At 38.7% G+C, this 16,365-nt stretch overlaps 1 protein-coding gene and 1 long non-coding RNA gene across 2 annotated transcripts in view; one reads left to right on the forward strand and one right to left on the reverse strand.

The window, feature by feature from the left end:
- Positions 1-16,365, forward strand: part of LOC123507508 (transcription elongation factor B polypeptide 3-like) — a 54,636-nt gene that overhangs the window by 34,328 nt on the left and 3,943 nt on the right. The window contains exons 8-9 of the mRNA XM_045260420.1: positions 14,370-14,558; positions 14,845-14,974. Of these exons, the coding sequence (XP_045116355.1) occupies positions 14,370-14,558; positions 14,845-14,974 (319 nt within the window). The remainder of the gene's footprint in view (positions 1-14,369; positions 14,559-14,844; positions 14,975-16,365) is intronic.
- On the reverse strand, positions 1,442-7,770 carry LOC123507512. The gene is made up of 4 exons (XR_006675668.1): positions 4,686-7,770; positions 4,403-4,552; positions 2,624-2,732; positions 1,442-1,707 (listed from the first exon to the last, which is right to left on the reverse strand). It is a non-coding gene; the product is annotated as an uncharacterized LOC123507512 (long non-coding RNA).

Raw genomic sequence — 16,365 nt, forward strand, 5'->3', positions numbered from 1 at the left:
GTGTGTGTGTGTGTGTGTGTGTGTGTGTGTGTGTGTGTATTTACCTAATTGTAACATACAGGAAAATAGCTATGCTCATGCTGTCCCGTCTCCATATCTATGCAAATCCAACGTTTCTTTGAATTAATTGATTGTTCTTTCTTCAATGACTCTCTTATCTAAACCATTCCACACCTCTACACACATCTTTATGGAAAGCTGAACTTCTTGATATCTCTCTTGCAGTTGTCCTTTCTAAATTTCTTTCCACCTCCTCTTGTGTCACTGTTGTCCCAGATTAGTAAGTCTTCTCTATCTAATTTTTTAAGTCCATTCATCACTCTGTACACTGCTGTTAGATCTCCTCTTTCCTTTCTCTGTTCTAAGGTTGTAAGACCTAGTATTCACAGCCTTTTCTTACATGACTGTTCACTTAAACTTGGGGGAAGCTTTGTTGCTGCCCTCTGTATTCTCTAGTTTCATTATGTGTTTCTTTTTGTTTGTTGACCATACTGTAGCTGCATATTCCAATTTTGGGGATATCAGAGTCGTCAACAGTATTATATCATATCTTTGTCTCAAAAGTTCATAGGCATTTCCTGTAATTCTATTTATGTGCTTTTCTGGTGACAAGTTATCTACAATGGCTACTCCTAAGTCAGACTTCTTTATAATTTCTTCATTCCCCATTGAGTAAACTCCCCTCAGCCTTCTTTTGCCCATTTTTTTTATTAAATTCCATTTCCCATGTGAGTGACCATTCCACTGTTTTATCCAAGTCTTGTTGTAGCACCTCACAATATTCTTTTCTATTCACCCTTCTCATTATTTTAGCATCATCTGCAAACAGACTGATGTAACTATATTTTCTGGTAAACTCTTCACATATACTGTAAACATTAATACTGATTCCTGCAGAACTCCACTTAAGACTCTCATCCAGGCCCATTTTTCATCTCTTATAATTGTAAGATTAAACGAATACTTACCAAGTGTGAAGTTTGATCGTAATTTCACGAACAGTTTAACTGCGTCACTTAGGATTAAATGAGATGCCCGTGTCACCCGCCACACTCCAGTCATTCAGAGTGTAGGTTTGAGGAAGCAGCAAAAAACAGTAATAAATATAGCACATAAATCACCCGGTGATTTCCACATTCAACACTGTGTAGGCAGAGGGAAGGGAAGGGTGGGCATTTAATCCTAAGTGACGCAGTTAAACTGTTCGTGAAAATACGATCAAACTTCACACTTGGTAAGTATTCGTTTGATCTTACAATTTCACTTCACGATAGTTTAACAGCGTCACAACGGATTCAATGAGAGCTTTAGAGTGATTCATCAAACCTACAAGAGAAGTGTTTTGTGGATACTGTATATATATACATTTCAAAACAATATATAGTTATTTGAGAGGTATACAACCTGAAACATGTATGTATGCATAAAACAAACACAGCAATCCCAAAGAGATGCTTTAATCAATTAACTCCAGAACAGAAAAAATGGAAATACATTGGCTCAGAACAGTGCATAATTTTATACACACAAGAAAGGAGATAAACCCGACAAACAAGAATTTAAGACAACACAGCATTTGCAAACTGACTATGTTTATTTAGAGGTCTCCTGTAATATTTTGCAAAGATTGATGCATTGGTCCAACCCACAGAGGACAAAATGGTGGATAGTGGGAGCTTCAGGGCTGCTTTACTGGATGAAGCTGATCTGGTGGAATGAGGAGAAAACATAGAAAGGTCAATGCCAGTAGCTCTCATTATATCTTTGGTCCAACAACGTAAAGTGTCCCTTGATGCCAATTTTATGGGTTGTTTCGTTGTTAGAAAAAATCTGGTAATATTCCCCCTTAAGCCTTTCGTTCTGTTAAGGTAGTGTAAACTAGTGGTGAAGACACATATGCATCTGTCTGGTACATATGCTTCAAAGACTAGTTCTGACATATGATTACTGGGGCTAGATGTTTTGAGAGGGTCTCCTATTTGGAAGGAAATCCTAGAGTCTGAGATACTCATATTCCTGATGTCCAGTAAGTGTAGTGCTTGACCCCATTGGCCAGATGTTAGGAGCATTAGCATTGTTAATTTCCTCGATAACTGGATGAGTGATAAGTCTTTATCCCGGCCTAGACTCTTTAGGTGATCTAAAACCACTTCCGGATCCCAGGTGGATTGAAGGCAAGCAAGGGATGGTTTCTCCTGGAAAACCGCTTTCATAAACCTGTGAACTAAGAGGTGCCTCCCTGCAGGCTGACCATTGATAAAAGCTACTGTTGAGATGGCTGACCGGAGAGTGTTCATAGAGCTATAACCTCGGCCTTTCTCTTTCTTAAACTCCAAAAACAAGTAATCAACGAAAACATTTACAGGTGGTGAAAATGGATCAATTTCCCTCGTGCGACAAAATGACACCCATCTTTCGACATGTTTTCCATATTGTGCTTTTGTGCTCTTTCTCCATGAGTTAAGCAGAAATCTGGCAACCTCTGGTGAAAGGCCTTGATTTTGGAAGGCTTGCCTGATAAAACCATCGCTGCCAGGATTAACTTCTGGGCCTGTGGATGTACCAGGGAGGGAAGTTGCGGTAGGATCAATGAATGTCGAGGGAGCAAAAGGGGAGTGCTTACCATCAGTTGAAAAGCTTTTGGAAACCATACTTGGGTCGTCCAAAGAGGTAGGATTGTCAAAACTGTTGCCCTGTCCGCCTGTATCTTCTTCAATACTCTGCCAATGATCCTGAAAGGTGGGAAGGCATATAACTCCCCATTAGTCCAATTGAGTGTGAATGCATTAATATGTGTAGCTGAAGTATCTGGCTTCCAGGCAACGTAAATGGGTAGCTGAGCATTGATTCTAGTGGCAAAAAGGTCAATATCTGGGGTATAAAAGGTCTGGCACAGTAACTTGAAGACCTTGGGCAATAACATCCATTCCGTATCTAAGTTTTTTACACGAGATTCTCTATCTGCCTCAACATTATAGAGCCCCTTTATATATATACTCTGCTGACAAAGTAATCCCTCGTGACTCAGCCCAAGCAAAGATATTTTCTATTACAGTATTAAGGGCAGGTTTAGTGCTGCCACCCCTGTCTATACAGGCAACAGCTGTGGTGTTGTCCGACTGAAGGCGGATATGAGTATCCTTGAAATCCCTGCGTAAAGATGTGAGGCCCAACAGAATAGCTTTCAGTTCTAACACGTTAATATGATCTAATTCTACATGAGCCCAGTGACCTCCGGTCTTGGTATCTCCTGTTGTTGCACCCCAACCAGTCAGACAAGCATCAGAGAACATTTCTATCTGGGGGGAAGAAGACTGTAGGGACTTAGATTGAGTGTCTATGTTGTCAGTCCACCAAATGATTAACCTCCTAGCATGATTATCCAGGGTAATTGTGGAGTGATAATCCCCATGATGTCTTGCTAATTCTCCATTCCTAACAATCTCCAAATAATTATACCTCAGTGGGGCCAATTCAACAGCAGGCCACAGTCATTCCAATAAAGGAGGCCAAGTCATGCAAAGTGACAACACCCTTTAGTAGAAGTTTGCCTTGCTTTTTGATGTGCTCTCGTCTACGAGAAGGCAATGTGGCAGTCATATTGGCAGAGTTTAACACTACTCCCAGGAATTCCACCTCTTGGGTGGGTGTGAGTACAGATTTTGGAACATTGATTGTGAGCCCTAGCGAGTCAAAAAACTTCATAGCATAACCTACATTGATCTTTAATTCCTCTGCTGATGAGGCAATAAAAAGGCAGTCATCTATGTAAGAAATTACACTAATCTCAAGTGTCCTGAGGTGAGAAAGGGCTGGTTTTAATAATTTAGTGAAAACTCGAGGAGCCGAAGTCAGTCCCTGAGGAAGACAGGTAAATTGAAAGTAGTCATTTCTCCAAAAGAATTGGAGCCATTTCCTATCTCCTGGAGTAATAAACACAGAAAAATATGCATCTTTGAAGTCTATAGTAGAGAAAAAACAATTAGGTTGAATTAACTGAATCACATCCTTGATGGAGTCCATTTTAAAATGTATGTGTGTAATATGTTCATTCAGTTCTTTCAAATTCAAGATAACCCTGGCTGAACCATCTTTCTTAATAGTTGGGAATACATTAGAGATAAAAAACCCATAGCTGTGGTTCACATCTTTCAACAATTTTGTGTTTAAGGAAACCCACCATAGCAGAATCCAGGGCAAGAGTGTCTGCTACCGAGAGGTGAAGTGGGGAAGGAATTCCTATCTGCCTGGGCAAACTATCAAACTCAAGAATTCTACCATCCACAACATCATGGATCCATCTGTCCTTGGACAGGGCTTGCCAATGCAGCTTGGCTACATGGATTTTGCCACCCACAAAATTTTCAGGAGTGTTGAACAAGGGGCAAAAAGAATCACTCACCGGAAGCTGGTTTACTGGGAGGTGGATAGTCTGTGCGTCCTTGTCAGGGGAGCCATCTCACGCCTTTTCCTGTCCGAGGACGAGGAGGAAGAAGAGGAGAAATGCCTTGGCGTCCCTTCCGGAACCTTCTCACGGTCCGCCATAAGAGAGCTGCAAATAAAAGCAAAGCTCTAGGTCACACAACAGGGCAGACACCAAATAATGATCCAAGAACCATGTATATCCAACAGATTGCTTACACCGAGGTGTAGCACCAGAAAAAACAGATGAGGTGAAGGCTTACCGGGCCAAACTCCTTGGAGAGTGCCGGTAACCAAAATAAACCGCAGATGAGGAGTGGCGATGTATACGGTGCGGCAGCTGGGAGCGAACTGGCATGTGGCGGGTGACGCGGGCATCTCATTGAATCTGTTGTGACGCTGTTAAACTATCATGAAGTGAAATTGTTCTCATTTCTCTGTCTTTAAGAAAGTCAGCCATTTATTTCAGAAGTCCTCCCTTTAGTCCTCCATTTTGTTCAAGTTTCCACAGTAACCTTTTGTGTGGGACCTTGTCAAATGCCTTTTTAGATCTAGGTATATGTAGTCCACCTATCCATCCTTTTCTTGCACTATGTCAACCACTCTTGAGCAGAAGCTTATTGAATTTGTGACACATGATCTTCCTCTTCTGAACCCATACTGTTTATCACTCAACATATCTTTCTCTTCTAGATATTCCATCCATTTCTTCTTTATTATCCTTTCACATATTTTTGCTATTACACTGGTCAATGACATTGGTCTGCAGTTTAGTGGATCCTCCTTATTTCTCCTCTTTGAATTTGGTCACAATATCTGTTCTTTTCCAGTCTGTTGGTACTTTACCCTCTGTTAAGGAACTCATAATGATGTTGTGGACTTTGTCTGCTAACTAGTGACTGCATTTCTTTACAATCCAGTTTGACATTCCATCAGGACCTGAGGCTTTTCTTACATCTTGTTCTTCCATTATTTTCCTTACTTATTTTACTGACACTTGTGTTCTGTGAATACCATCAGCTAATTCCACTGGGGTTTGACATTGGAAGTCACTTTCTCTGGTGAAGACTGACTGGAAGCAGTTGTTCATCACTCCCGTCATATCTTCTGGGCCTTTGTACGTTTTATTAATGTATTTTAATTTGCTTATTTCTCCTTTGTTTTTCAACTTGCTGGTCCTTACATTTATCCACTATATCCTTCTATTTTTTCTATTCCATTCTCCAAATCTTGACGTACTCATTTCTTTTTCAGGTGTAGTCTAAACAATGATTTGGTCTTCTATTTATTCTCCATCTATTCTATTGTATTTCTCTTTCCATCCTTGCTAACTCACATCTTCTGTTAAACCACTCCTTGTGTCTAGGCTTGTCTCTTTTCTTGATTGGCACATGTTTCATTATTCCTTTATTGTACTTCTCCATTAAAATATTCCACGTCTTCAGTTTTCTCCAATATGTGAAATTCAGTCCAGTCTGTTTATTCAAAGATTTCCTTAATTCTACAAAGTTAGTTTTACTGTAAATTACCTTCTATTTTTATAGTCATTTTTCCTAACTTCCAGTCCTTCTTTCAGCCTGAATTCTAGTAATACATGATCACTTTTACCGAGTGGACTCGTATATCCAAGTTATCAAGTATCTCTGGTTCTTTAGTAAATACTAGGTCCAACATGATGGATCTTCATTTGCTCTATACCTTGTGTTGTCCTTCACTCATTGAATTAGGATATTGTCTACTGCTAGATTCAATAGTATTTGTCCTCAAGATGTTTCTCCTCCCTCAGTTGTCAGGTCTTTCCAAACTATTTCCTTGCAGTTAATGTCAGCCTTCTCTGTTATGTTTTTACACTTTTCAGTTAGTCTCTGCAAACATTTTCTGGTATCATTAAGCATGTACTGGTATTCTTCATTTCCTCATGAGTTTGTTCTGGGTGGGACATAAACAACAGCAAAGCTACTTTTTTTCCACCTTGAATTTTTACTTATGCTTGCACCACTTCAGCACTCCCTTCTCCAATAGTTATTTCATCCACCTACAGCTCTTTCTTTCCAAGTAACATCACTCCTCCTCTTTGTTTTGTTTCTCTTTTTTTCTTCTATTTATTGTAGTTATTTTCCCTGATATCCAATGCTTCAAGTCCTCCTTACAATTTTGTCTCAGTTAATCCCATTTTGTCAGGCTTGTTTTCTCTTAAATAATCATTCAGCTCTATTTTTGCCATTAAAATACTATTTACATTTGTGTATGCAACTTTTAATACTCTTACTCTTCTTACTTTTCTACAGTGATACTTACATATTTCCCTTTTGTTCTCCCGCCTTGTTTACCACTCCCTTAGTCTCGTATCTTTGACCTTCCAGTAGCAGCTTTTTTCTTTGGCTGTTTCCCATAGTTGCCTGAGCTTAGCTCTTTCCTCTTCATTTAGATCATGTCTCAACCATTAATTTTTATACACTTCTATCCTTCCCAGCCTCTACAAGCCTATCTGGATTTCCTCAGCGCCTGCTTGGGATCTTATTCTAATATTTAACAGACATGTTTTTCCCTTCTCGTATTTCTCTAGTCTATAGACTTCTTCAATTTCTTCACTCTGTCTTTTGCTGTCTTTTTCATCATCTTTCACCTCCATCTTTACTTTCTGAGCCTGCTTTTTCTCACATTCTTCTCTTTCATGTCTAATTGGCATAACTTTTTCCTTTAATCCAAAGATAACAATGCACTTCTTTTCCACAGTATCCCTAATCAAATTTTCCTTTTCCTCTGTTACCTTTACTACTGTTTTGGTGACCTGTTCACTTTCCTTGGCTGATTATTTTGTAATCTTTTTAAAAAGATTCACTTATTTTCCTCATTTGATCTTCATTATCTTCCATTTTCTTTTCACTAGCACAAACTTTGTTCTTCAGGTCATCATAGTTTTTCTTTAGCACTTCCGTGTTTGCCTTCATGATCTCATTGTACTTTTCAACGATTTTAAGCTTAGCCTTTAGTTCTTTCACTAAGTCCTCCAGGTATATGACCCTCCTCCTCAATAGACTCTCTGGTGTTTCTGTCCCCAAACCTGTCTTCCAGTCTGAAGTCTGAGAAATCATGTCTAGGAAATTCATACCTACCGGAGGGTGTAAATAAACACCTTCGTCCATTTTGGTTCTCACTTTGTTTCTTGCTCCTTTTTCCATCCTGTTGACATTTTAACCCTGCCACCTAGACGAGACAGCACTCTAAGCAAAAGATATTCTTGGTGGCTTCAAATAATATCAGAATGGAGCATGGTGTGGATGTCTGTCTTGTATGATCTTGATCTTGTGTGTGTGTGTGTGTGTGTGTGTGTGTGTGTGTGTGTGTGTGTGTGTGTGTGTGTGTGTGTATAGGTGTGTATTTACATAGTTTTATTGTACAGGGTTCGAGCGAGGCTCATAGTGTCCTGTCTCCATGTCTCTATTTATTTCATTTTTCCTTAAAGTTATGCACATTATGTGCTGTAACAACTTCATTATCCAGTGCATTCCATTTCTTCACCATTCTGTGTGAAAAACTGTATTTTCCAATATCCTTCACACACTGCCTGATCTTAATCTTCTTTACATGTCCTCTTTTCTTTCCATCTTCTTCTGTCACCAGCACCAGGTCTTCCTTGTCATTTTTTCAATGCCATTGACTATCTTGTACATTGTTATTAGGTCCCCTCATTCTCTTCTATCTTGTAAGGTTGGTAGTCCCATTTCCTTCAGTTATTCTTCATATGTTAGGTCCTTTAGTTCCGGCACCATCTTTGTTATCAATCATCTGTATCTTCCTAATCTTCTTATATCCTTTTTAGAGCTTGGAGACCACACCACTGCTGCATATTCCAGCCTTGGAAGTATCATGCTTGTTATGATTTTTTTTTCATCATATCTTTGTCCATGTATTGAAATGCCACTCTTATGTTAGTCAACATTTTATATGATAATCCAAATATCTTGCTTATATGTTTTTCGAGGCTCAGATTTTCCTGTATAATCACTCCCAGATCTTTTCCTCTTTAGTCTTCATTATTTGTTCCTCTCCCATCAAATAGTTCCATACCAGTCTTCTTTTGTTCTTTCCTAGTTCCATTATGTGACATTTTTTTGCATTAAACTCCAACTTCCACTTCCTACTCCACTCATAGATCTTATTTATATCCTCCTGTAACAGCATATAGTCCTCCTTGGTTTTGATAACTCTTAGCAACATTGCACCATCAGCAAATAAATTAATTTAATTTTTTCCACCAATGTCATTTACATAAATCTGAAACATATGGGGGCTAACACCGACCCTTGTGGCACTCTGCTTGTTACTTTGTTTGTTTCTTTACCCCAAGATGAGTATGTATCTCTGATCACAGTTCTCATCTCCCTATCCTTCAAATAATCTCTTGTTCATTCTAGCAAAGTTCCTCTCAGTCCTCCTATGTTCTCTAGTTTCCAAAGAAGTCTTCTATGAGGGACTTTATCAAAAGCCTTTTAATGTCCAGGTATACTGTGTCTACCCATCCATCCTGCAATAACTCTGGAGTAGAAGCTTAATAAGTTTGACAAACATGACTGCCCTGTCCTGAACCCAAATTGTCTTTTCGATATGACTTGTTCCTCTTCTAGATGTTTAACGCATTTTTCTTTGATAATTATTTCACACAACTTCCCCAAAACACTTGTAAGTGACACTGGTCTGTAGTTTAGTGGTTTAGTTGCCTTTCCTCCTTTAAATATCAGTATTACGTTGGCTCTCTTCCATTCTAGTTGAACTTTCCCTTCATTTATTGAACTTGTAATTACAGTAAAGTCCCGGGTTATGTCGGTCTCGAGTTACGTCAAACTTGTAGTTACGTCAGTCCACTATAAGGCAATTTAATATTAAGAAAATTGAAAATTTATAAATCGTAAAGTGCGGGATTTATTGTTATTGTTGGTGGTTGCCCGCCACACGCTTGAATATAATAACACCCTGCCTCAGTTCCACCACACCGTCGCCCCTGGCAAGAGTGTTATCCTACCTCTGCGTTTACTGAATCAGTTCTTAGTATCTTGCTCAATGGCACCAATGAGAAAACTTCTTAGTGACAGCAGTGATGCTAAGAAAAGGAAAACCATTACGCTACAAGAAAAAGAGGACATAATTAAAAGACATGAGAAGGGAGGCAGCAGCTGTGTGTGAGGGAGGGAAGTAGAAAATGGGAAGCCCGTTACCATGACAACAGGGAGGTTGACGACCTTGAGGGCTCGCACACCCATCACAACAATAACAACTCCGGAGCCTTTGCCTGGGCCACACGACACTCGCAGCTGACTTGCACCGTCTGCGCCTGTCTGCTGATCCCTATTGCCCTTTCCTATTGCATTTTCTGCCCCGCTGCCCACGCTTCTACTCCCACCGCACTGCACTACGCTCCCAGCTGTCCACCCTGGGCGTCACAACATTCGACCTGCCCACCCTCCTGGCGGCCTCAGGCGTCCACCCCTCTCAGCAACCTACAGTCCTTCGCGCGTTCGTGGCCCTAATCAACAACAAAAACAAGCTTGTGTTTCATATTCCTACATAGTTGTAAATAATATAACAATATAACCTTTAACTTACCTGAATGACCATAAACAATGATTGGTTGAAAACTCCATAATATGTTTTGAAATGTATGGAAACTCGAGTTACGTACAAAATCGACTTACGTCATGTTTCAGGAACGTAACTCTGACGTAAACCGAGACCTTACTGTATTTCCATAACTGGATCCAGTAGTTGCTCTTTACGTTCTTTTAAAACCCAGCCTGATACACCATCTGGCCCCATTGCTTTTCTGACATTCAACTTATCCAATAATATTCCAATGTCCTCTTTGTGCACTGCGATTTCCTGTAATCCTTGGCAATGCGATGTCCTATTAGGTTCTGTGAAATCTTCTACAGTGAACACTGTTTTGAAGCTCTCATTCATTATTTTACACATTTCCTTCTCTGTTTGGTATGTCTTCCCTCCTTTGATTATTTTTTCTATTGTTTCCTTGTTCTTCGTTTTGCCATTTGTAGAAAAGTTTAGGTTCATCTTTGCTTTTATGCCCCACATCTTTCTCAAAGTTTCTTTCTTCCTCTCTCCTTACTCTAATATACCGTATTTTCGGCTTACAAGACGCACTTTTTTTTCTAAAAAATACCCTGAAAAATACAAGTGCGTCCTCCAAGACGAATGTTGTATTGTACAGCAACATCCAACTTCAAGTGAGCTAGGACACTTGACCGATAGTGACCTGGATTTGTATGTTGAGTCATTACATTATGATGTTAGCTTAAGTACTATTTAATTTAGCCTTTTATAATATGTAAACTCAGTACTTAGTTGTTACAAGTATTTCCAATGCCATAATCCTTCCTACAGCCTATTCAGTATGTGGAGAAAACGGCCCGCTCCCTTGTCTCATTGCAACACACACGTATGTACATGCACACGAACGCACACACATGCCAGGTGCCTTTATACCTTTATTAATAGAACATCCAAATGGCTTACTCGCTCAAGCAAGAGTCAAAACTCCACTTGTGAATTGTATTCACATTGATAAAGCCTGTGAGGCACGACTGCAAAATAAAATGAATACAAACTGCAGCACTGACGTGTTCGGTTTCGGTGATCGGACAAGTGATTCTGTAATGTAAACAACATGGCCAATACATGCCGTCGCCCACCACTAAAACAAGAAGAAGAGATGGACTGTTTCACTGTATATGTATTTACCTATGGTGTTTTTATTTATGTAGTTTTAAATTTGTGGTGAGTGCTCCAGTAAATTTGTAATGAGTGGTGAAACAGTAGTGTCTTGCAGACTCCTTGCTTCTGATGTTTTTGTGTTCAGTGGTCAGGTGTATGGTGAATGTTTTCTTGTATGAGAATGACTTTTTTTTTCTTAGAAATTTCTTTCAAATATTAGGGTGCATCTTCCAAGATGCAGCGTCTTGCAAGCCGTAAAATACAGTATTAATTTCTCACATCCCTATACTGCTGTCCGTTATTGTCATTTCTCTCTTTTATGAGTTTCTTCCAAACTTTATCTTTTGCCTTTTTAGCTTCTATGCATCTAGCATTATACCAAACGTGTTTTGTTTTCTTAATTCTATAAAAGTACATATTTTTTTACTCCATATTTCTGTAAGAATATTTCATATTTCCCTTGTATTGTCTTTCCATACATAATGTTTCTCCACTCGGTATCAGCAAAAAAGATCCTTAATTTTTCAAAATGTGCTCTTGCATAATTTAATCTCTCTCTCTCTCTCTCTCCTTTGTAGTCATCTTTGTAACTTATCCCATCCTCCTCCTATATTTGCATCTCTAGTGTCATATGATCACTTCTTCCCATTGGATTAAGGTATTGTATGATTGGAGGGAGCTCTGGTTTCTTTGTGAATACTAGGTCAAGCAACAATGGTTCTTCTTCCCCCCTGTACCTTGTTGATTCCTCCACCCACTGATCCATTGTATTAACCATAGTCAACTGTAACTCTTCCTCACTCCACTGTCCAGCATTATCCATTACTTCCATCTCTCTCCAGTTTACTCTTTTACAGTTAAACTCTCCAACTAAAAGTATTCTTCCATCTCTTCTTATCACGTTATCTAGACACTTAATCACCTCTCTTTGCATATCTTTGTGTTCTTCAGTTCCCCATGTATTTGTCTAGGTGGTACATATGTAACTATGATTGTTCTTTTCTTCAATTCCTCTGTTTTGATTGTTACTCCTATTACTTCTACTTTGTCCTCACCATATTGCTCTTCCTCCATATATATATTAGTTTTGTTTCAATGATGCACATTACATCCTGCTTTTTCTCTTTCAAATAATCCCTAACCTCCAACATGCTGGATAATAACCCATCTGTTTTGGTATAAGTCACTCTTAATTTCTTGACGTCCTCTTTCTTCTGTAGGTACCACTTCTTTAGTCTCATATCTAGAACACTCCAGTAAAAATTCTTTTTCTTGCTCTCCGTCCTTTTCTCGTTTTTTTTCCTTGGCTTCATTTCTTAGCACTTTCTCCTTTTTCCTCTCCTCTAGGTTCATATCTCTTTTTATCCATATATCTTTGTGTTCAGTATTATTGGCTAGCTTCCCTTTCCTAGCCATAATTTCCTCTACTGCCACTTGGGATCTCATTCTCTCTTTCATTGGTCTCCTAACCCCCTTCACTGTATCTTCCTAGCCTGATCACTTCCTCCACCTCCTGGTCTAGTTCTTGCGTGCTGTCTTGAACTTGTTTTATAATAGTTTGGGCCAATATCTCTCTCTTCACGTTCTCTCATGAACTTGTTTGGATTTTTATTATCCTTCATTCAAAAAATCATGAAACTTTTCCTCTTATCCACCATATCTCGTAGAAGATCCTCTTTCTCTTTAATTACTTGTATTACAGTGACTAGTGTTTTGCTGAATTTGTCTCTACTACTTCTGGAAATTCAAGTTATTCCTCTTTCTGTTCTTGCTTCCATGCATTTCGTAGTTCCTTCAGTTTGTTTTCACGCAATCCACCTTCCACCCTGTCTACAATTTCATCCTGTATATTTACCTGTAAAGTCCTTGAGGAGTTTTCATAGTCTTGACATGTGGCTTTTAGTACATCATTATGTTTTCTTTATTTCTTGTATCTGCTCCTTTAATCCTTGATTGATTACACTGACCTCACATTCTACTAATCTCAATTTCAGCTCTGTGTTTTCCGTTGTCAGTCTGTCCTGCTTGTCCATTAGACTCGACATCACTTCCTTCACGTACCTTAACTCTCTTTCTACGTTGATCAACCTCCTTATACTACCTTTTTCTTCCATAAATCCAGAAAAATCCTTGTCCATAATATTCTCAGTGAGTTTCCTTAGTCCAACAGGTGTTTCAATGTACCGCTGGTTTCCACACAAAGGCGTATGATTTGATTCTGTCATACGTCTGGCAGCACTACTCAGTTCCATCTTTCTCTCTTTTTTTTTTCTGTGTGAATGATCCAAAACTTATTCAATATGTGTGTGTGTGTGTGTGTGTGTGTGTGTGTGTGTGTGTGTGTGTGTGTGTGTGTGTGTGTGTGTGTGTGTGTGTGTGTGTGTGTGTGTCAGAACTGGGCACAACTTTTAATTTTTTGAGTGACTTTGACTTTACAACTTTGCTACCAGATCTGGTGTGACTATAACTTTGCAACTTTATTTTTAGCTTCCTTAGTGTAACTTGCAACTCTGTGATTTTTTTCCAGGTGCTGCTTCACTATATTATTAAGTAAACTTTAGGGCATTAGCAGAAACTTACTTTTATTAAGCAGTGAAACACATTTATTATTGTTTTTTTTTTTTTGTTATAGTTAAAAGACCCTAAACTTATATTTGCAGGTTATCACATCCTCCTCTTCCATGTCCTCCTGGCCCATCTTCTCCAGCTACAGCAATTTCTTTTAAAAAGTTGTCTTTGTTTCTGTTCAAAATTGCAAAAAAATTGGTTGTGTGACTTTGCTTAGTCCAACTTTGTGACTTGTGACTTTTGACTTGCAACTTCAAAATTCATGATGTGACAAATTTGCAAAGTTGTATCTTGATTCCGCAACATATGTGTGTGTGTGCTTCGTATGTGTATATACATATGTGTGCCATGTATGTTGAACCTATTTAAATAATGCATTACACAGCTCATATCAACTGTGGCAGCAGGCATACAAATTGTGAAAAAATAAGTAAAAAACTCAGGAACTCAAATTTTCAAATAACTCGGATTGGCCATGCCCAGTTGGTCCAAGTCATGCGGGGGTTACTGTTATTTCCTGTAAAATTTATTAAACTATAATGGAATCATAAAAGCTCCCTTAAAAATTGCAATAACTTTCAGGATGAGGCACCAAAACCTTGAAGAACCCTTAGTAAATGACCTATAATGGATTGATCTTTTCCTTGACACAGAAACCTGATGAAATGGAGTCGTGGAGAGAGATGTGGATCCGGTGTTCTGAGGAGCGGGACAAGAAACTGAAGAGCCTCACCCATAACCTAACAGAGAAGTTCCTCACCAAAGCCGAGCCAAAGCGGACCACTAAGATAGCCTATGTGGACACAGCTGCCAAGGTTCCTAGGAATGTGGCCAAAGCGCAGGTGAGTCACTGGATTACATAGATACACAGACCACAGAGAAATAGTAGAATATAAGGATGAGAAGTTAGTAGTATATATATTTTCTTGGGTGTCACTTATGCATGTAGATAAAAGGCAATCATATATGGACAAGATCCTTTGCATTTATAATCAGGAATGGATAATAAGTAATGGAGGTAATTATATGTGATGTAAGCAGGATCCCAAGGTTACTAATCAGGATAGGGCAAGAAGTGACAGGTTCAAGTGTGATAGTTAATTTACCAGCTCTTATGGAATATTGCAGGCAAGATATGGAACAGCAGTGGCCTCAGCATTAGCAGCCAAGCCAGGCAAGCTTAATGAAGTGGCAGCACGCAAGACAGCAATGCAGAATGTTCAAAGAGCAGAAAGGGCCAACCCACGGCCAGTCGCTGGTAAGCAGAACAGAACACTGCTTGTCACTGGTACTAGTATGTTAATGTGAAGAAAGAGTGGCAAGAGGAATGACTGACGAGTGACTTGATGAACTTGATTAACATAAGTCAATAAAGGAGTAGTAATGTAGTGAATGAATAGAATAACTTTTGAATGAAAAACAGAAATGAACTTGAATAACTTAATAAAGTAGTACTGTTGATCCTCGCTAACTCAGACTAATAGGTTGGTCCGGCAAACAGGAATGTCTGACTTATCCAAATTCCCCCCCACCCTCCACACACACACAAAAAAAAGAAATAAATAAAAAATTTTAAATAAATAAATAGATAAAAGAAAAAAAGATAAATAAATAAAAAATAAAAATAATAATAAATAAATAAATAAAATAAATAAATAAATAAAAACAGACTTGGTGCAAGATTTACTTGTTTAATTTTGGGATGATTTAAAATTTTGGGGTTACATTTATCTCTCTGAAATCTTTAGATCCTAAATTACAACGTGGTTTAGTTTATTTTCGATAATTAAATACCCTTCCTACCACCAAAGCATTTTTTAAATGTCTCATGCAATTATGTCATAGCCTGACTCTTGCCCTACACAGTACATGGCCAGGCATCAGAAATAATGTCCTTACAGGCATAAATTGACAAGGATTAGAATCAGAAACTCCAAGAAGAGAAGACAACAAGAAACAAACAGAGGTATCACTGGGGGACATCTGGACCTTGAATCCTCGCCTCCCTGCTCCCCTCCTCTTTCCCCTCCATCACCCATGTTATCACCCCGTCCAAGATACTGGCCTCATCCCATGCCTCACTGTCACCCTCCTCCACCTTCTCTCTACATCATAAGACTGATATTATCTTTTGAAACACTGTTTTTTCTCACTACCTTCATCATCACAACTATACATCACATGATTCTCACAATAACACAATTACAAAAGATGATGTTGAGACAGAGGCATAAAGCTGGACCAGATGAGTAATAAATACTTCACTGTATCATTATCTCACTTCATCACACTAATTATGACTCAGACAGTGTCCAGTTCAGTAGTAAGCCAGCAGATTGCCGTGATGCTGTTGATGGCGCCTTCCCAACCCTCACTTCCCAACCCTCACATATGAGTGAATAATATTATCTAGAGAAGCGGGGATCTGATGCATTATCATCTTATCATGCTCCAGGAAATCACTATTGTATGCATAATCATTTGTGAAAATTTTATGTCAATCAGATGAATACAAATAGCAAAACAAGGACAAAATTATGAAAAATCTTTAGGAGCAAATATCTTGAAAAGTGTTTTTTTTACACTTCAAAAATTTTCTCAAAATCAGTATAAACTCTGATCCACTTTTGTTTGGTATCATTTCAAAAT

Source organism: Portunus trituberculatus, chromosome 22 (assembly GCF_017591435.1).
Source record: "Portunus trituberculatus isolate SZX2019 chromosome 22, ASM1759143v1, whole genome shotgun sequence".
Taxonomy (NCBI): Eukaryota; Metazoa; Arthropoda; class Malacostraca; order Decapoda; family Portunidae; genus Portunus; species Portunus trituberculatus.